The sequence below is a fragment of the Macrobrachium nipponense genome, chromosome 11, assembly GCF_015104395.2.
Source record: "Macrobrachium nipponense isolate FS-2020 chromosome 11, ASM1510439v2, whole genome shotgun sequence".
Taxonomy (NCBI): domain Eukaryota; kingdom Metazoa; phylum Arthropoda; class Malacostraca; order Decapoda; family Palaemonidae; genus Macrobrachium; species Macrobrachium nipponense.
The window spans coordinates 58,951,761-58,972,214 of record NC_061087.1 but is presented as its reverse complement, the minus strand read 5'-3'; the positions used below and the strand labels follow the sequence as shown (position 1 = coordinate 58,972,214).

Here is a 20,454-nt window from a genome sequence, read left to right as displayed (position 1 = left end):
TGTATAACACCTTATTATATCTTTACATACTCTAGACACCCAAAGGATTAAAGTTAGGTTTTTTTGTTTACTTTACAGTATTTATAATACTATAATGTACTGTACAGTAAATTTTATAGATCTATGCTGCATAAATATAATTTTACTTATTGCGCCATCGCGGGATTAAGGCGCCATTTGACTGGTCTAGGGCGCTGTTAACTGGTCTAGAATTTTGAAAGAAGGTGTGCGGCGGCCGTAGGCTTTAAAATCGCTTAGCGTCGAAATTCACTGAGCATCGGCGGCCAGGAACGGAACCCTTGCCGCTAACCGAGGGCTGCCTGTACCCTCTATGGGTTTGTAGTTGAGCAATAGTACATCTAGCTCACAACTGTATAGTCCATCATTATGTTTCGAGTTGCATAAGGATATTTAGCAAAATAAAAAAAAATATTCTATTGGCTATTTAACAATGTAACAGTTTTATACTAAAATTATCAATATTGTTTATACTAAAATATCAATAATTTTTATACTTGTAGATGAATTCTCTAATGTATTTTGTGTAATATTTTGCAGGGAAGCAACCATGGTGGAAATGCTGGAGGAAGAATACCAGTTGTTGGAGCACCAAACTATGTGGTAGATTTGACACCATCTCATGTGGGTGGCGAGTATGAGTCAAATTACCATCAACAATTTGAAGGTGCCAGAAATTTTAGAAGGAAGGGCCATTACATGCAAGGGCATAGTAGGGGTAGAGGGCAAGGACACTACGATGGTCGAGGAAACACACAGAATTATAATAATAGCTTTTCAAATCCTCATCCTGCTAAGACTCAGAGCCCTTCATTAGTGTTACCACAAGACAAGTATGCTAATACTCAACCACAGGAACAAACAAAACCAAAAGAAAAAATGAGTGCTAGATGGCGTCGAATGCAGGGAACTGACAGTGAGAGTGACAGTGAAGACACTGAGTCAGACAGTAGTGATAGCAGCAGTGACAGTAGTGGTAGCAGTAGTAGTAGTTCTGGGAGTTCAAGTGGTTCAGACTCAGATAGTGATGATAGCTCTGTTCATAAACACAAGGTTAGCAAAGATGGAAAAAAAGATTTAAGCCAGGGAGATGCAAAACCAGTTGTTATCCCTGCTAATAGTAGTCTTAAGGTACAACGTTCTAAAGATGCAGTTTCAAAGTCTCCTCCAAAGCAAGTTATTGCTCATGGTAAAAGCTCCCCTCAGAAGGCTGTAGGATCATCAAGACGAAGCTCTGTGAGCCCTACCTCCAAGAAGTATAGTGGTTCTCAGCAGCAGCAGCAAAAGCAGTCACCAAACCATTTACATAAAAGACTGTCTGGTAGTCCACCCAGCCACAATACTTTCTCTTCCAGCGTAAGACCCCGAAGCCCAGCTCAGCATCTTAGTTCTAGAAGTCCAGGAAGAGGAAGTGGGAGAAGCCCAGGAACTAGGGGCCGCAATGTTCGTTCTAGATCCCTTTCTCCTTCCAGGAAGAGATCTAGGAGCCCTTTACCTTGGAAGAGAGGAAGGAGTCCTCTTCCTCTTGGACGAAGCAGAAGTCCTATGCACAGAAGAGTTTCACCAAGGAGGGGTTCAAGGAGCCCCTTGCCTGGTAAGAGCCCAAGTCCAAGAGAGAGAAGAGGTTCAAGGAATTCTCCAGTTCGCAGAAATTCCAGTCATTCTTTATCGGGGAAGGCCTCTCTTGGAAGGAGGAGCTCAAGGAGTCCTTTGGGAAGATTATCAAGGAGTCCTTTAGGTAGGAGTTCTAGAAGTCCTTTCAAGAGAAGCACAAGAAGCCCTCTCAGAAGAGGTTCCAGGAGTCCCCTTGGCAGGGGGCCTAGGAGTCCTCTTGGTAGAAATTCAAGGTCTCCTCTTGGAAGTCGACCCAGAAGTATGGGAAGGAGAGCATCAAGAAGTCCCTACAGTAGAAGAGGATCAAGGACTCCTGTAAGAAGGAGGGGCTCTTTCAGCCCCCTGCCAAGGAGAGATTCCAGAAGTCCTATGCATCGAAGAACTCCTCCACTGAAAGGTTCTAGGAGTCCATTACCAAGAAGTCCCTTACAGAAACGAAGTTCGGGACCCTATATTTCTAGAAGATCTTCAAGAAGTCCATTACTGAAAAGAAATTCACGAAGTCCACTCCCCCATCGAAGCACAAGAAGTCCTTTACTGAGTCCGCGATCTAGACGAACTCCACCATTAAAAAGACGTTCAAACTCAGCCCAGAGAAACACATCAAGAAGCCCACATAGACGAAGTTCTCAAAGTCCGGGGATGAGGAGAAGTTCTAGAAGTCCGCTTCACCGAAGACTGGAGTCAAGAAGCCCAATTCGTAGGCAAGACTCCCGAAGCCCTTTTCACAGGCATGGGTCAAGAAATTCACTGCACAGACAGGCTTCAAGAAGTCCTAGACCAGGCAGGCACTCAAAAAGGTCTTTGCCTCCAAGGGGGTCCAGAAGTCCAGTATCAAGGCGGCACTCAAGAAGTCCTTTGCACCGTTTATCAAGAAGTCCTTATAGGGAACTAGGTAAGAGTCCTGGGGAAGGTGGAAGAATGAAACCTGAATCAAGTCGAAAGAGAGGGCTATCAAGAAGCTGTAGTCCACCACCATGGAGATATTCAAGAAGCCCTGTTCGCAGGAGCTCTAGGAGCCCTTTAGGTAGGTTGGCACGAAGCCCACACAGATTAAACAAAAGTTCACCACAAAAGCTTTTGAAGGCATCCCCATCTGGTAGAAACATAAGAAGTCCTCCTCTGCAGAGGATATCGAAAAGTCCACTTCCTCGTCGACTGTCCAGGAGTCCACGACGAACGAGAAGTCCAGCTCCCAGAAGGCTTTCTAGAAGTCCTCTTCCACGTTCATCAAGGAGTCCAGTGTCAAGGATGATATCCAAAAGTCCACATCATCATTCAAGAAGTCCTGCTCTTCGAAGAATATCAAGGAGTCCTCTCCCACACCTATCAAGAAGCCCCCTTCCTATAAGGAGGCTTGGAGATAAAAGCCCATCTCCTAGACGTCTTCATAGGTTATCACCCTCCTCACATAGATCATATAGTCCTAATAGGAAAAATCAGAGATTTTCTGAAAGTCCTCTGTCTCCACAGAATTACAGCACACGCAGTCAACATTTTAGAAGGTCTCTTAGCCCCATGGCAAGAAGAGGGCAGAATATGATCATGAAATCTCATAGTCCTTTTGGTAGGTCACCTAGCCCCAGTGGTAGAAAAGAATGGGGCCATGGCAGACGATCAGGAAGCCTATTTGAAAGAAATTCAAGAAGTCTGTCTCCTCAGAACAGAATAGGAAGAGGAAGCACTCCTCCAAGGGAGAGAAACCAAAGGTTAACCAGCAGAGGTGGCAGGGGTGGCTTTGGGTACCAAGGCTATGATCGAGCAGCAGACAATGCTCATGTGAGCCGTTTTCCCCAGAGCAATGCTCTTGCTGCAGCAGGAAGGCTAGAATTTCCTCCTGGCTTTAATAATTATAATGTGAATAATAATCAGCGTCGTCTTGAATATGATGAGATGAATTCAGATCCACTTGCCAGATCGGGATGGTCTCAAGGAACCAGAAATGATAGAGATTATTCTCCCCATAGGATTGCAGAAGGTGGCTGGCAGAGTCAGTATCAGCAAAGAGACCGTCCAGGCCCCCTTATATATCCCCATCCAGATGATCAGTTTGACAACCGTGGCCATAACCTTAACAGACTTGGCCATCAGGGCCCAGTAACTCAAGGTGCTCGTGGTAGAGGGCGGGGAAGGATAAGTTCTCCCAAACCACTCATGTATAGATCAATATCTCCTCCTCCCCATCTGGAGAGATCACCTCAAAGGTTCCCTGTAGGTAATAGATTTAGTGAATTACCTCCTCAAGGTCAGAATGAGCGTCGTCGACGTTTCTCGCCTGGCAGATTACCACCCAGAAATGAAAGATCCAGATCCAGATCTCCATATTCAGGTGGATCACAGATGCAAATTCAAGGTGGGAGAGGAAGACCCTTATCTCCAAGGGAGCAGTTAAGGAGAGGGCCAAGGACACCACCCATACCACCAAATAAAAAACTGTCTCCTAGACAATCAGTTTGGCCTGAAGAGAAGGGCAGTGTGCAGACCAATAGAGGAAGTCCATCATTTGTTAATGAGAAAATGCCAAGCACTAGTGGTTCAAATCAAAATTCTGACAGATATTCACATAGAAGTAAGTCTCCCTCAAATTCAAGAGAACAATTTAGAACTAGAGACTTGGGATCACACCACCAGCAGTATCAAGGTGGCAGAGGTCATTCCCCACCCTTTGATAGAAGACAAGAAGAGAAGTACACAGGTGACCTCCGTGACCGCTTGGGAAGAGATCCTGGGTCCCATATCTCACAGGATAAGAGCAAGAAAGGGAGATTACAGTCTCCACAGAAGGGTGAAAGTAGAAGTAGGGCGAATGCTGGTGGGGGTAGGGGCCGAGGACGAGGTAACAGGGCCCGACGGCCTGGTAGTCCTGACCGCAGTAGACGTCAGGTCCCTCAAAATACAGAAGTTTCTCTTCAGCAACAACCTAGAAGCCCCTCTAGTCATCAGAAGGGTGCATCTTCTTCAGGATCCTGGGAGAGAAAAGGTAGCAAGAGCTCCACGCTGCAAGGGAAAGCTAATCCTAAATATAGCCATCAGTCCCCCGAGAGGCATGGTCGTAATGGAAGTCCATGGTTGGAACCAGTCACTCCAGAAAAACAAAGTCAGACAGGAGGAGATCGCTCTGTATCACCTGCAGCCAACATGGGTGAACCGCAAAAGGCAAAATCAAGCAAACCTGATGCGAAATCAGCTGAGAAAGGCAAGGAAATTGAAAGGAAGCCTAGAACAAACAATAAGGAAAAGGAGGATCTTTCTTCCAAAGGAAAAAGAGATATGCCCAAAAGAAGTGATAATAATTCTCAAGATCAGCAGAGTAAGAAAAACAATGGTAGTGGACAGTTATTGCCACAGGATGGCAAAAAAGCTGCGGTGAAACCAAAAGAAGAACAAAGACAAACATTTAAGAACAAAAATGGGAAAGAAAAAGAAGAAAAGAAGGATGATGATGGTATCGAAAAGAAAAAGAAAAAAAGAAAGAAGAAATACAGAAAGGTAAGTAAAGAAGAAGGAGAAGATGATAGCGATGATGATGAATCTGTGAAGAGCAAATCAAGCAAGAAGAAGAAAAAGGAAAAGAAGAAGAAGAAGGATAGTAAGAAAAAGAAGAAGAAGCATAAGAGAGCAGACAGTGATAGTGATGAAGTTGAACAACCCAGAAGTAAAAGTCAAAAAGAAGGTAAGTTATTTCAAATTGAGCTTTGGCAATTTAAATTGTTTTGTATATACTTGCCCAGTAATTATATTGCTAAGAGTGTCTACTTAATGGCAGCCTAAATTCAAATTTCGCAGGCAGCGCTTCGATGGTTCAGTGTAGATACTGCAATAATTGGAACGACTTAGCTAATCACAGCTTTCTGTTTCTGCCTCACTGGACAAAATATCAAGTGCTCACAGCAGCTTGTTCTTATTTTCTGGTTATATCACCAGATTTCAGTAGTGTTACAACCAACAGAACGCATTCATAGTCTTCGAAGCAGGATTAGTCTTGTCTTTTGTTGATTTTGTTCAGGTTAACATCTGGCTGGATACTTGCAGTCTCCGAGAATATTAATGGCCTTATAAATAGTTCTTGAATGGATCTTTATTCAGGTAGATAAAATACCTTTGTATGTATCTTTTCACTTACCAGGCTTAATGTAAGTCATCGGTTAAGAATTGCCTCTAGTAACTAATCTTGATGTTACATCATTCCTTTAGGCCAAACTTTCATTTTTAGAATTTGTGTACTGGCCATGAGCTGTGGACTATTCTCAAGACAAGGTTAATGATTACCTTAAAGTAGTTCTAGAATGTTATCCATTCTTTTATCCCAAAACTTTTGCAGTTATTTGCTTAGCGGGATTAGGCTACATGTATGTTGCCCGTTAAAGATTACTTTTTAAAGTAATTTGTGAATGTTGCAGGAATGTTGCATCATTCCATTAGGTAATATTTGCTTTTGGGATTTTGTTTGCCAATCATAGACTAGTCGCAAACTGCCGGTAAAACTAATTACCTTAAAGTAATTTGTAATTTTTGTACATGAACTTCCCTGACAGATATATACTTAGCTATAGTCTCCGACGTTCCCGACAGAATTTCAAATCTCGCGGCACACGCGACAGGTAGGTCAGGTGGTCTACCTTACCCGCCGCTGGGTGGCGGATGTACGAACCACTCCCGTTTGCTTGTCAGATTTTTCTCTGTCGCGGGAACGATAACAACTGTTGTCGGTTCCTCTCGATAGTTTTTCGATTCTCGCTTGCCTGGAGTTAATTTGGACTTCTTTTGGTGAAGTATTCGCTTTGTTTGGCTTGGCATACGCTGATTGTGGACCGGTTTGATTTTGATTTTCTTTAACGATGTCTGACCTAGATTCAGTAGTTAAAACTTCGGTTTTGTTTAGGGTTTGCGTGAATGAAGGATGTAAGGTGAGGTTGCCGAAAGCTTCGGTAGACCCCCACACGGTTTGCATGAAATGCAGGGGGAATGAATGTTCTTCTGCTAACCCTTGTAGTGAATGTAAGGGATTGAATGAAGAAGAATATAAGGCTCTCTCTTCTTATGTTAGGAAGTTGGAGATCGGGATAGAGTGCGTAAGGCTTCCTCTAGAAGTTCTAGTAGATCTAGAATGAGTGAGTTGGATGTGGATCCTAATACTAACGTAGAATTAGAACCTTCTTCCCAAGTTGCAGCCCCTGCTCCCCGCACCGAAGCCAAAGATTCGCCTTCGGAGGCGGCAGCTCTGAGAGCCACGATTCTTTCTATGGATCAGAAGATTCGTCAGTTGGAAGGTAAGGAGAGTGTTAGTGATCAGTGCAGTGTCCCCAGTGTTGTGGAGGGTGCGTCTGACCGGCTCCTTAGTGCCTCTAGGCCTAGACCTCTTCCAGACTCCCAGTTCCAGTGGAGTAGGAAAGTCGAAAGCCGCAAGAGGGCTAGGGAGAACCCCCACCGGTCAGGCGTCTCGGCAGATCCTGAAGTACCCTCCCAGGCTGCCTCGGATCGCTACAAGAAGGAGCTCCTACGCCAATGCTTCTCCTCTTCGTCTTCTCCCTCTCCGAAGAGAGGTTGGAACTCCCCGGATGCGTCGCGCCCGTTGAAGAGGGCTTGGAAAAGGCTTCCCTGCAGTCCTTTGGCTTCTAGTCCGGAGGTTTTCCCGGAAGAATCGTCGGTGGAGGCGAAGAAACCCAAGAAATCCTGTGATCGTTCTTCTTCTCGCGCTCCGCGCTTGGCGCCTGCTTCCGAGGAGAACAAACAAGATTCTCCTACGAGAGTACTCGCGGGACTTCAAGCTCAGATCACGGCGCTAGCAGACTCTCTAGCAGTAAGATCACGTAGGAAGAAGGACGTTTCTCTTCCGATCAAGAGATCTAGGCGCCACTCTTCAGAGGATCGTTCTCCTCTTTTTAGGCGTTCTCCTTCATATGGGGAGGTTTCGTATGAAGGTAGGGGGCTCGCGTGAGCGCCCTTGCTCGCCTGGCTCTCTTTCGACTTCAAGGCGCCAAACATCGGTAGGACGCTCTATGGAGAAAGAAGTTTTTTCTCCAGATTGGATTCCCGCTTCCGGTAAGCGCACTGCACCTGCTCATCACGCTATTTCTTCAACTCCCTCGCGTGAGACTTCTCCTCAGCAGCCTCAAGATCCTAGAAGGCGCCTTTATACAAGTAGGCGTTCTTCTTCCAGATGTCACTCTCCTCGAGTGTCAGATCGTGACTTCTCTCCTGACAGGCATCAAGAGTCTGGTAGGAGTCGTGTGCATGATAGACGGCCTGCTGTTAGCCGCTCCCCGCAAGGTAGGCGCCAAGAGCCTACTGCACATCGATCTCCTAGTAGGCGCTCGTCTCTTTTTAAGGCGTCATACTCCTGATTATTCTCCTCGGGGCATACAACAAGAGTCTTTCAAGCGCTTCTCCGTGTAGGCGCTCTCCCGTTTCTAGGCGCACTACTCCTGACCGTTTGTCTCTTGTAGGCACCAGGAATCTCGGAAGCGCCCTTCTCCAGGTAGGCGCTCGTTAGCTTTGAAGCGCCCTTCTCCTGAATGTTACCCTCTTAGTTAGACGTCAAGGAGTCTCGCAAGCAGCCTTCTCCTAGTAGGCGCATTTCGCCGTTCCAGTCGAACTTCCGTTGATCGTACGCAACTGGACAGGTATGGAGAGCCGCGCAAGCGCTCTGCTCTCGATAGGCGCTCTTCTCCTGGCAGCCGCTCGCCTCAGGATAGGCGCAAAGAGTCTAGTAGGCGCTCGCCTCCTCGTAAGCGCCCTGTGGATGTTTCCGAGGATTCTCGGAGTAGGAGCCCTACCTCTCCTTCGGCTGAGATTCCGTCTACCTCGAAGAGGGAGTCTCATCGTAGACAACCCAGATCTTCTCATCGTTCTCCAGTGGATGTGAACTCTTCTAAGAGAGGGCGTTCTCCAACCTCTCGCTCAACTCCTACTAGGATCCCTTCGTCACCTAAGGATCTTCCGCGCTCGCCTCGACAAGACGTCCTAGAAGGTTCGGATGAGGAACCGAACACTTCTGCTTGCTGGTGTCTTCTTACAAGAAGCTTACATAGCTACTTTTGCAAGTTTTTGGGGATTCCCTTACTCCTACTGGCTCCTCCTTCTCCTCACTCACTTTTTTCAACGGCGAAGACAGCGAAGAGTTCTTCTTGTGTAAGGATGAAGCCAACTCTTTCAATGAAGAAGGCACTGAGGAGTTTTGGTTCCTGGATGGCTTCCAAAGAAGAAGCGGGGAAAACGATGTTCACTTTTCCTCCTTCGAAGTTATCAGGACGCGCTGGTTTCTGGTACGAAACAGGAGAGTCCTTAGGATTGGGTCTACCGTCTTCGGCTGATTCGGATTTTTCGGCGCTGGTAGATTCGACAAGGAGAACTGCCCTTAACTCTGCTAAGACGACTTGTGCAATGAATGAATTGGATCACATGCTAAAAGGCATGTTTAGAGTGCTAGAAGTATTTAACTTCCTTGATTAGTCGTTGGGGGTCCTAGCCAAGAAAATTGAAGTGCCAGAGTCATTTTCGCCAGAAGATCTCATGTGTGTTTTGTCTTGTATGGACAAGTCGGTAAGAGACGGAGCGAGTGAAATCGCCTCCCTGTATGGGGCCGGGATCGTGAAGAAGAGGTCTGTTTATTGTTCCTTCTTAACGAAGTCTGTCTCCCATGCCCAGAGGTCTTCTTTGCTGTTTGCTCCTCTGTCTGCTCAGTTGTTCCTAAACATCGAGTGCAGGACATTTCGAGATCACTTTCGGCCAAAGCCACCCAGGACCTTTTTGGCACAGTCGCAAGAAACCTCGCCCTTCCTTCCCTACCAAGGCTAAGAAGGAAAAGGCAAGTGTTCGAGAACCCTTTCGAGGGGCGTCTTTCATCAAGAACTCTACGTTTAGAGGTCATAGACCTTCAGAAGGGGTAAGACTTTCGCCAAGTCTGTTAAAGCCCCCAAATAACTTGCAAGTCCTTCAAACAACGGTGGGCGCCAGACTCTTAGAGTTTGCAGAAGTCTGGGCCCAAAAAGGGGCGGATCCCTGGACCCTTTCTATTTGAGGAGAGGTTACCTCATCCCTTTCGTCGAAAGACCTCCCTTGACGACCATCCCAAGGGAACTGACGGCCAGGTACAGAGACCCCATCATGAATCAAGCTCTCCATCTAGCAGTAGATCAGATGCTGGAGAAGGGGCTATCGAACTAGTGACAGACCATCATTCATCGGGCTTCTACAACCGCCTTTTCCTAGTTCCGAAGTCCTCAGGGGGATGGAGACCGGTGTTGGACGTAAGCGCCCTGACTTCTTCGTAGAAAAGAAGAAGTTCACGATGGAAACGCCTTCATCAGTGCTGGCAGCACTTCGTCCAGGGGACTGGATGGTTTCCTTGGATTTACAGGACGCTTACTTCCACGTACCGATCCATCCTTCCTCGAGGAAGTTTCTCAGATTCATGATGGGGGGGGGAAAATTTTTCAGTTCAGGGCTCTGTGTTTCGGCCTCTCGACGGCCCCTCAAGTGTTCACCGGGGATTTTGAGGAATGTGGCTCAATGGCTTCATTTGAAAGGGGTGAGGATATCCATGTACCTCGACGATTGGCTAATAAGGGCCAATTCAGAAGATCGTTGTTTGAAGGACTTACAAGTAACTTTAGAATTGACGAAGGCGTGGGACTTCTCGTCATTTCAAGAAGTCGTCACTAATTCCCGAGCAAGAGTGTGTGTATCTCGGGATACAGATGAACTCTCTGAGTTTTCGGGCTTTTCCCTCTCAGGAAAGGATAGCCCGAGGATTCGAGAGAGTAACAACCTTCTTAGGGAAAGAAGTATGCACAGTGAGGGAGTGGATGAGTCTGATGGGGGGACGCTCCTCTCCTCGCTGGAGCAATTAGTTTCCCTAGGAAGGTTGCACCTGAGACCGCTCCAATTCTTTCTTCATCGGAATTGGAGTCGTCGTTCTCAGGATTTGACGTTCTCCCTGTCGTTATCCCAGGACGTCAAGAAACATCTCTTATGGTGGACAGATCCCAACCTCTTTGCGAAGGGACTGTCTCTTCAATCCCAGACCCCCAACCTGGTGTTGTTCTCCGACGCGTCGGACACGGGGTGGGGGGCAACTCTGGGAACCAGCGAAGTGTCAGGTACCTGGGTGGGGGACCAGGTAGCCTGGCACTTCAACAGAAAGGAGTTGATGGTTGTGTGGTTGGCTCTGAAGGCTTTCGAGCCCAAAGTCAGAAGATCGGTAGTGCAGGTCAACGCGGACAACACTACAGCTCTGGCATATATTAGGAAACGGGGGGACGCATTCCTTCTCCCTGTACGAGACAGCAAGAGACCTTCTTCTGAGGCAGAAGAAAGAGGAATCAAGCTTCTCACCAGTTTCATGCAGGGAGAAAGGACTGTAAGAGCAGATCTCCTCAGCAGGAAAGATCAGGTCCTTCCCACAGAGTGGACCCTTTCATCTGGATGTTATGCCAGAGCCTGTGGAAGTTATGGGGCAGGCCACACATAGACCTCTTTGCCACGTCAAAGAACAAGAGGCTGGATCCTTACTGCTCTCCGATATCGGATCCAGAGCAATCGATGCTCTTCTTCTAGACTGGAACGGACTCGACGTCTACGCGTTTCCCCCCTTCAAGATCCTGGGGCTAACCATCAAGAAGTTCGTAGAGTCCGATTCAACGAGAATGACCTTAATTGCTCCCTTTTGGCCGGCCCAAGAATGGTTCACAGAGGTACTGGAATGGTTGGTGGACCTTCCAAGATCGCTCCCGCTAAGGAGCGATCTACTCAGACAACCCCACTTTCGACAGGTACCACAAAAATCTCCTCGCTCTCAGTCTGACTGGCTTCAGACTGTCCAAAGTTTGGTCAGAGCGAAAGCTTTTTAGCAACAGCTGCTAAAGCAATCGCCAAGAGCGAGGAGACCTTCCACCTTGCGTGTATACCAGTCAAAGTGGGATGTCTTCAGACGTTGGTGCAAGAGGAAGAACATTTCCTCTTCCAGTACCTCTGTGACCCAAATTGCGGATTTCCTTATTTTCCTCAAAGAAGAATGTCATCTGGTTGTGTCAACTATTAAGGGATACCGCAGTATGTTGGCGGCGGTATTTCGGCATAGAGGCTTAACTATATCCGATGATAAGGACCTGCATGATCTTATTAGATCATTTGAAACCATTAAGCGTCCTCATGTAGTACCGAACTGGAATCTAGACGTAGTTCTACAATTCCTTGGATCGTCTAGATTCGAACCTCCTGGCTTAGCCTCTTTCAAGGATCTGACGAAGAAGGCTATCTTCCTTTTGGCCCTAGCTACAGCTAAGAGAGTGAGTGAGCTCCAAGCTATCGAGGGCAATGTAGGGTTTAAGGAAGATTCTATGGTGTGTTCGTTTCTTCCAATTTCCTTGCAAAGAATGAAAACCCATCACGGCCTTGGCCCAGGAGCTTTGAAGTTCGTAGTTTATCTTTTCTAGTAGGGGAGTGGAAGAGCCTGAAGAACTCTTTGCCCTATGAGAATTATGAAGTATTTCCTTAAGAGGAAGGAACAACTTAAGGCTAATCAAGATGTGCTTTGGTGCTCTGTAAAGGACCCCACTCGGCCCATGTCGAAGAATGCTCTTTCCTTTTTTCTGAGAAGCCTTATTACAGAGGCACATGTTGCCTGTAAGGAAGAACATTTTAGACTACTGAAAGTGAAAAGCTCACGAGGTGAGAGCCATCGCAACTTCGCCTGCATTCAGAAAAATATGTCTGTGCGGAACTTGATGGAGGCGACTTTTTGGAGATGCCAATCGGTTTTCGCAAACCACTACCTACGTGATGTAAAAATCACATATGATAAATGCTTCGCCCTTGGGTCCTTTCGTATCGGCGGATTCGGTGCTGGGGCAGGGAGCTGAAACTTATCCTGTGTAAATTTTTTATATGTTCCCTATATTTTATATTTGTGTTTTTTGGTTGTCTGAAAGAGGTTGCAGGAGGCACCTCTTTTTGTCGTAATATTAACCCTTTGTATTTTGGTTAGGTGGTCTGGTGGGTTTTGGCTCCTTGCAGAGGTAGTGGTAAGGATCTGTTAGGTAAGCGGACAAGGTCCCTCTAACAGGATCCGACTTGGATTCTACCACAATAGGGGATCACATATCCCAGTGGTAGATCCGAGAGTCTTTCAGCATCAGGTCACGTCCTAGCTGTAGCTCTCCAGGCAATGCAGACTCAGAGACAGTATCTATGAAGTCTTCATCCTGAAAAGGTGAGAACCAAGGTTTTTATATCCTACAACATTAGTTGTTTCCCGTCTTACCTGTATTATTTAGCTGTCTCTTACCCTCCACCAAGGGTGCCAATCAGCTAAGTATATATCTGTCAGGGAAGTTCATGTACAAAAATGATATTGTGAAACTACAATAAAGTTTTGTACATACTTACCTGGCAGATATATACTTAGCTATAGTCTCCGACGTTCCCGACAGAATTTCAAATCTCGCGGCACACGCGACAGGTAGGTCAGGTGGTCTACCTTACCCGCCGCTGGGTGGCGGATGTACGAACCACTCCCGTTTGCTTGTCAGATTTTTCTCTTCCACCTGTCTCCTGAGGGGAGGCTGGGTGGGCCATTAATCGTATATATCTGCCAGGTAAGTATGTACAAAACTTTATTGTAGTTTCACAATATCATGTTAAGACCTTCTTTTACGCCAAATCTTGGTAATTACACCAGCACGTTTTGTTTATTGCAACTGCAATGCTCATCACTTTCCTTTGCAGAGACAAAAGTGGAGGTTGAAAATGTAGTAGGGAAAGTGGTGTTATTGTTTGGCTGCAGGAGGCCATAGGCGGATATGTTCCCGTCAGTTTAGTATTATTTAACTATACCAGGTTTTTGCTTTAGCAGTACTTTGGTAGTTACAGAGAGAGCTGGGATGACCTTGGCATACAGAGATATTTTCCTGGTGTCATACAGTTGTGAACATTCATGTTCAGTCCTAACCTCCAACTTGCTCAACAGACTGGACCTCAGGCCACTCAAGTCAATTAGTGGGATGTGACCCGATGCGTAATTGGTTATTTAATTCGATTACTTTGAATTCCTTATAATTTTAGTTCCACTAATGTTTTCTTTTTGAGTAATTGGTTATATGTAAATATCAGTTTTATTCTTTTATATTAGTTGGATTTGCTTTTGAGACTAAATATGAAAAGTACTTGGTGATATAAATTTATCTTATTTTAAAGTGTAAACATAACATTTATGGTAATTTTCAATACACATCTGAATATATGAAGTGCTATTTCATATACAGTAGTACCTCGAGATACGAAATTAATCTGTTCCGAGGCGCCTTTCGTATCATGAGGTTTTCGTATCTTGGACCACATTTTACATGTAAAATGGCTAATCCGTTCCAAGCCCTCCAAAAACACCCCAGTAAATTTCATAATAAAATTAAATTGACCTATAAACAATGAAATACTACAACAATTTGGACCATTCAATACGTAACTTAATAATAAAAATGCAAAACCTGTAAATAAAGTGTATATTAGTGTACAAGAAATATTATTACTGTAACGTAAAATGTGGAAGCTTACCTTTCGAGTGAGGCTATCTATGAAAGTGGCGGCAGAGGAGGAGGAGGACAAACGGTAGATACGTACACTTAACTTTACGGAACACATAAAAAAATGTCAGAAAAACAAACTAAACTTTACAAAACACATTAACAAAACTGTAACACTTAACTTTACAAAAAACTTAAAATAAAATTTATTTTGTCTTTTTTTTTTTTTTTTTACTTTTACATTTCTTTTTACTTTTTTATACTTTACGTAATTTTAATTTCTTCACCACCAAATGGATGCCAGTTCGTTTACGGAATTTTTCGAACCACCCATGAGAAGCCTTGAACTCTGGGGTTGCCGTTGATGTCCCCTCTCCGCCGTCGTCTTTGGCTTGGGCAATCAAATCGCTGAAAATAGCGTTGGCCTTCTGGCAGATTGCCCTCTCGGTTATCGTATTGCCATCGATTTCTTTGTCCTCGATCCATACAAGAAGCAGCCTTTCCATTTCATTATGCTCATGGCTCCTCTTGTTGGACAAAATAGTCATGCCCTTGGAAGGTGTAGCTGCTTTGATGCTTAAGGATGGTGCCTATCGTCGACGGATTTCGGCCGTATTCCTTAGCGATCACACTCAACCACAAGCCAGCTTCATACTTTTTAATTATGTCCATTTTTGTCTCCATAGAAAGCATTCTCTTCTTTCTGTGAACTTCAGCAACTTTCTTGGGACCCATGACTATATGTACTGTACGTAATTAAGTTACGTATGTAGTACATATACTAATTAGGTTCTCACAATACGATAAAGTAGCACAACGAAATCACTAACGAATTTACGATACTAAACGAAATCGTTGGACCGAACGAATGCCGCATGCGTACAATAAAGCTTCAGGTGCGAAGTGGCCGAGCGAAGGCACACCACCACGTAAGATGCATGATGGGAGGGATGCTGTCCAATAGGAGAGAAGGATCTCATGGCTTGCCTAGCATCAGGAACCAATGGGAGAGCAGGAGGATAGTGGCGAGTCTACTAGAACTAAGATTGCGGCGTGAGTTTCAAAATTGTTATCGGGCAAATCTCAGACTTTCAGAAACCTTTCGTATCTTGAAAACTTTTTGTATGTAGAGCAGTAAAATTTTTCGTGTCAGCTTTCGTATCTCGAGTTTTTCGTAAGTTGAGCCTCTCGTATCTCGAGGTACCACTGTATTAGAGAATAAATGCAGGGTACAGGTACCCCTCATTTAACGACGTACTCGTTTTATGACAATTCGGAGTTATGACGACAACACGAAGAGAGAGAGAAAAAAACATAAAATGAAAATGAAAACATTGCCATTGGTGGCCAAGAGAAAGGCTATTCAGTGCCAGTAATCTAGCCTAGTCTATGTTTTGAAATCCTGAAAACTATGGCTAAAACAATGAATAAGGCTTTAATATACTTTGTAAAGAAAAACTATACAGTTGAACCTCAAAGTTGGCATTCTATTGTCTGGGAACTCCCCTGGTTGGGTTATTCAGCTGCCATTAGTTCATTGTGCGGCCGAACTGGTGGCGCCACTTTTGTTTACAACTTCAACACAGCAAAAATTATACTATATCTCCTTTGTTTTAGTGAGAATAATTCTTAGTAATGAAAAGAAAATGTGTGAATTCTTAGTGAAAATATAATATGTGAAGTCAAATGTTTTTTATATTAACTTGAAAATAAATATTTTTTTAAATATTCTACTTTTAATCAAAATAATGATACATTTGACATGTACGAATTCCTTACTCTTAGTATGCTTGAAAGACTTACATGTAATACAGCTTAATCATTTTTTATACAACTGTATTTACATAGGTATTCTATGTCAAACATGAGATCAGATGATACTAGAGTTAAGAAGCGCAAGTGTAAATATTTATCAATGCTAGAAAATGCTTATCCCCCCTTAGCGCATAGTTTAGTATAGTAGTACCTCGAAATACGAAAGGCTCAACTTACGAAAAACTCGAGATACGAAAGCCAGTGCGAAAAATTTAACGGCTGTTCATACGAAAAGTTTTCAAGATACGAAAGGTTTCTGAAAATCCGAGATTCGCTTGAATAACAATTTTGAAACTCGCACCGCCATCTTAGTACTAGTAGACTCGTCACCATCCTCCTGCTCTCCCATTGATTCCTTATGCTAGTCACCACTATGAAATCCTTCTCTCCTATTGGACAGCATCCCTCCCATCATGCATCTTATACGTATATGTGGTGGTGTACCTATCTCGGCCTCTTCGTACCAACATCTTTACCGTACGCACACGGCATTCGTTCGGTCCAACGATTTCGTTTAGTATCGTAAATTCGTTAGTGATTTAGTTGCAGTACTATTATCGTGTTGTGTGAAAACTTTATTGTTACTTATACGTAAATTACGTACAAGATAATTTAGTCATGGGTCCCAAGAAAGTTGAAATTCACGGAAAGAAGCGCATGCTCTCTTTGGAGACAAAGATGGAGATCATCAAGAAGTACGAAGCTGGTATGCGATTGAGTGTGATCGCAAAGGAATACGGCCGTAATCCTTCGTCAATAGGCACCATCCTTAAACAGAAGGATGCCATCAAAGCAACTACACCGTTGAAGGGCATCACTATTTTGTCCAGCAAGAGGAGCCACGTGCACGACGAGATGGAACGGCTGCTCCTCGTCTGGATAAAAGACAAAGAAATCGCTGGCGATACGGTAACGGAGACAGCAATCGCCCACAAGGCCAGCGCTATTTTCGGCGATTTGATTGCACAGGCAGAAGACGACGGAGGGGAAGGGACTTCAACGCAAGAGTTCAAGGCTTCGCATGGCTGGTTCGAGAAATTCCGTAAACGGACTGGCATCCATTCGGTGGTGCGTCATGGGGAGGCTGCCAGCTCAGACACGAAAGCGACCGAAGCATTTAAGAAAACTTTCGACGAGATGATGACCAAGGAAGGCTACAGTTCTCAGCAAGTCTTCAATTGTGATGAGACTGGCCTTTTTTGGGAAAAAAATGCCTCGTCGGACGTACATCACGGAGGAAGAGAAGAAGCTACCCGGGCATAAGCCTATGAAAGACAGGCTTACGCTCGTACTTTGTTCAAACGCCAGTGGGGATTGCAAGGTGAAGACCCTACTGGTGTATCATTCCGAGACTCCTCAAGCCTTCAAGGCCCACAAAGTGCTGAAGGAGAAGCTTCCAGTGATGTGGAGGGCTAATGCAAAAGCCTGGGTAACGAGGCTTTTGTTCACCGAGTGGGTAAATCTGTGTTTCGGCCCGACATTGAAGAAATTTTTGAAAGAGAAGTGCCTCCCCCTGAAATGGCTGCTGGTGTTGGACAATGCCCCTCCCCACCCTCCTGGCCTCGAGGAAGATATCCTAGCGGAGTATTCCTTCGTCAAGATTCTTTTTCTTCCGCCCAACACCACCCCTCTCCTCCAGCCCATGGACCAGCAAGTGATAGCGAACTTTAAGAAGCTGTACACGAAACATCTTTTCAAGAGATGTTTCGACATCACCGATACCACAAACCTCACCTTGCGTCAATTTTGGAAGGAGCATTTTGACATCGTCATTTGCATCCGACTCATCGACCAAGCTTGTCAGGAGGTTTCGAGGCGAACCTTGAATTCCTCGTGGAGGAAACTCTGGCCTGATGCCGTATCCGCCCGAGACTTCGAGGGATTCGATGTGGGCGAAGCTGGTGCTGTAGAGTCAGAAACAGTTGACGATCCCAAAACTGTTTCCTTACCAGATCTTGACTAGATCATTGCACTCGGCAAGTCCATGGGGCCGGTCGTCGACGAGGACGACATCAATGACCTTCTCGAGGAGCACCAAGAGGAGCTTACTACGGATGACCTGAAGGAGTTGGAGGCCATGCAACATAACGTCGTTCAAGAGGAGTTCTCTAGCAGCTGCGAGGAAGAGGAGGAGCAGCCTATGACAACAGCAGAAATTAAGGATGTTCTAGCCGCTTTTCATAAAGTGCAATCGTTTATCGAAAAAAGACACCCCGAAAAGGCTCACACAGGTCGTATGCTTGTGTAGTTCGATGACTTTTGCCCGAGTCATTTCAGGAACATTGTGAAAAGTAGGCAGAAGCAATCTTCCTTGGATCGTTATTTTTTAAAGAGGCCTTGAGCATTAGCAGGAGTAAGCAAAAAGAAAGAACCAAGTGATAAAAACAGAAAGTTGAAAGCAAAAAGGTAGAACCAAGTGATAAAAAACAGAACGTTGAAAGTGGTAATGAAATTGAAATTATGTAAAAAAAAAAAAAAAACCTACGTAAAAGTAAAAAAAAAAAAGTTAATCCGTCGACAATAGGCACCATCCTTAAACAGAAGGATGCCATCAAAGCAGCTACACCGTTGAAGGGCATCACTATTTTGTCCAGCAAGAGGAGCCATGTGCACAACGAGATGGAACGGCTGCTCCTTGTCTGGATAAAAGACAAAGAAATCGCTGGCGATACGGTAACGGAGACAGCAATCGCCCACAAGGCCAGCGCTATTTTCGGCGATTTGATCGCGCAGGCAGAAGACGACGGAGGGAAAGGGACTTAAACGCAAACCCCAGAGTTCAAGGCTTCGCATGGCTGGTTCGAGAAATTCTGTAAACGGACTGGCATCCATTCGGTGGTGCGTCATGGGGAGGCTGCCAGCTCAGACACGAAAGCGACCGAAGCATTTAAGAAAACTTTCGACGAGATGATGACCAAGGAAGGCTACAGTTCTCAGCAAGTCTTCAATTGTGATGAGACTGGCCTTTTTTGGGAAAAAAATGCCTCGTCGGACGTACATCACGGAGGAAGAGAAGAAGCTACCCGGGCATAAGCCTATGAAAGACAGGCTTACGCTCGTACTTTGTTCAAACGCCAGTGGGGATTGCAAGGTGAAGACCCTACTGGTGTATCATTCCGAGACTCCTCGAGCCTTCAAGGCCCACAAAGTGCTGAAGGAGAAGCTTCCAGTGATGTGGAGGGCTAATGCAAAAGCCTGGGTAATGAGGCTTTTGTTCACTGAGTGGGTAAATCTGTGTTTCGGCCCGACAGTGAAGAAATTTTTGAAAGAGAAGTGCCTCCCCCTGAAATGTCTGCTGGTGTTGGACAATGCCCCTCCCCACCCTCCTGGCCTCGAGGAAGATATCCTAGCGGAGTATTCCTTCGTCAAGATTCTTTTTCTTCCGCCCAACACCACCCCTCTCCTCCAGCCCATGGACCAGCAAGTGATAGTGAACTTTAAGAAACTGTACACGAAACATCTTTTCAAGAGATGTTTCGACATCACCGATACCACAAACCTCACCTTGCGTCAATTTTGGAAGGAGTATTTCGACATCGTCATTTGCATCCGACTCATCGACCAAGCTTGTCAGGAGGTTTCGAGGCGAACCTTGAATTCCTCGTGGAGGAAACTCTGGCCTGATGCCGTATCCGCCCGAGACTTCGAGGGATTCGATGTGGGCGAAGCTGGTGCTGCAGAGTCAGAAACAGTAGACGATCCCGAAACTGTTTCCTTACCAGATCTTGATGAGATCGTTGCACTCGGCAAGTCCATGGGGCCGGTCGTCGACGAGGACGACATCAACGACCTTCTCGAGGAGCACCAAGAGGAGCTTACGACGGATGACCTGAAGGAGTTGGAGGCCATGCAACATAACATCGTTCAAGAGGAGTTCTCTAGCAGCGGCGAGGAAGAGGAGGAGCAGCCTATGACAACGGCAGAAATTAAGGATGTTCTAGCCGCTTTTCATAAAGTGCAATCATTTATCAAAAAAAGACACCACGAAAAGGCTCACACAGGTCGTATGCTTGCACAGTTGTTCCGATACGTAATACAAACCCTCGGTCCTTTAACAATAGGAAGGTAACTAACGGCAGCTGGGACGGTCGTAAGCTTCGAACAAGGGGAGAACGGTAGTTAACTGCTTGTCCGATCGTGCGCACGCCCGAGAGGTGAAGAATCACTTTTGCTTTCGGCCGCGGGTGTGAAGGACGTGTTCGTCATCGCTCTCTGCCCGTTTCATCGTCGTATGCTTTGTTTATATTGTGTTTTCTACTAATGGTTTGTTTGATCTTGAAAATGAAACTGTAAGTACACTGTTTTCATTTTCATTACTTAATTATGAATCAACATGGAGCTATCGCCGTAGAGGCGGCGATTTCCGCTCTTTTCATGAAATTGACTTGAATTATGTCTCGGTGCCGAGGGCGGGCGCACTCGCGCCGAGTCATGTATTTTGGGCGAAAGTGTGTAATTGAAAGATGTAAGTACTCTTTTTCATTAT

At 45.3% G+C, this 20,454-nt stretch overlaps 1 protein-coding gene across 1 annotated transcript in view; it reads left to right on the top strand.

Moving 5' to 3' along the window:
- Positions 1-558: 558 nt before the first annotated feature.
- Positions 559-20,454, top strand: part of LOC135206186 (serine/arginine repetitive matrix protein 2-like) — a gene marked incomplete at both ends in the record, with an annotated part of 41,500 nt that continues 21,604 nt past the window's right edge. Inside the window, 1 exon segment of the mRNA XM_064237506.1 lies at positions 559-5,305. Within this exon segment, the coding sequence (XP_064093576.1) occupies positions 559-5,305 (4,747 nt within the window).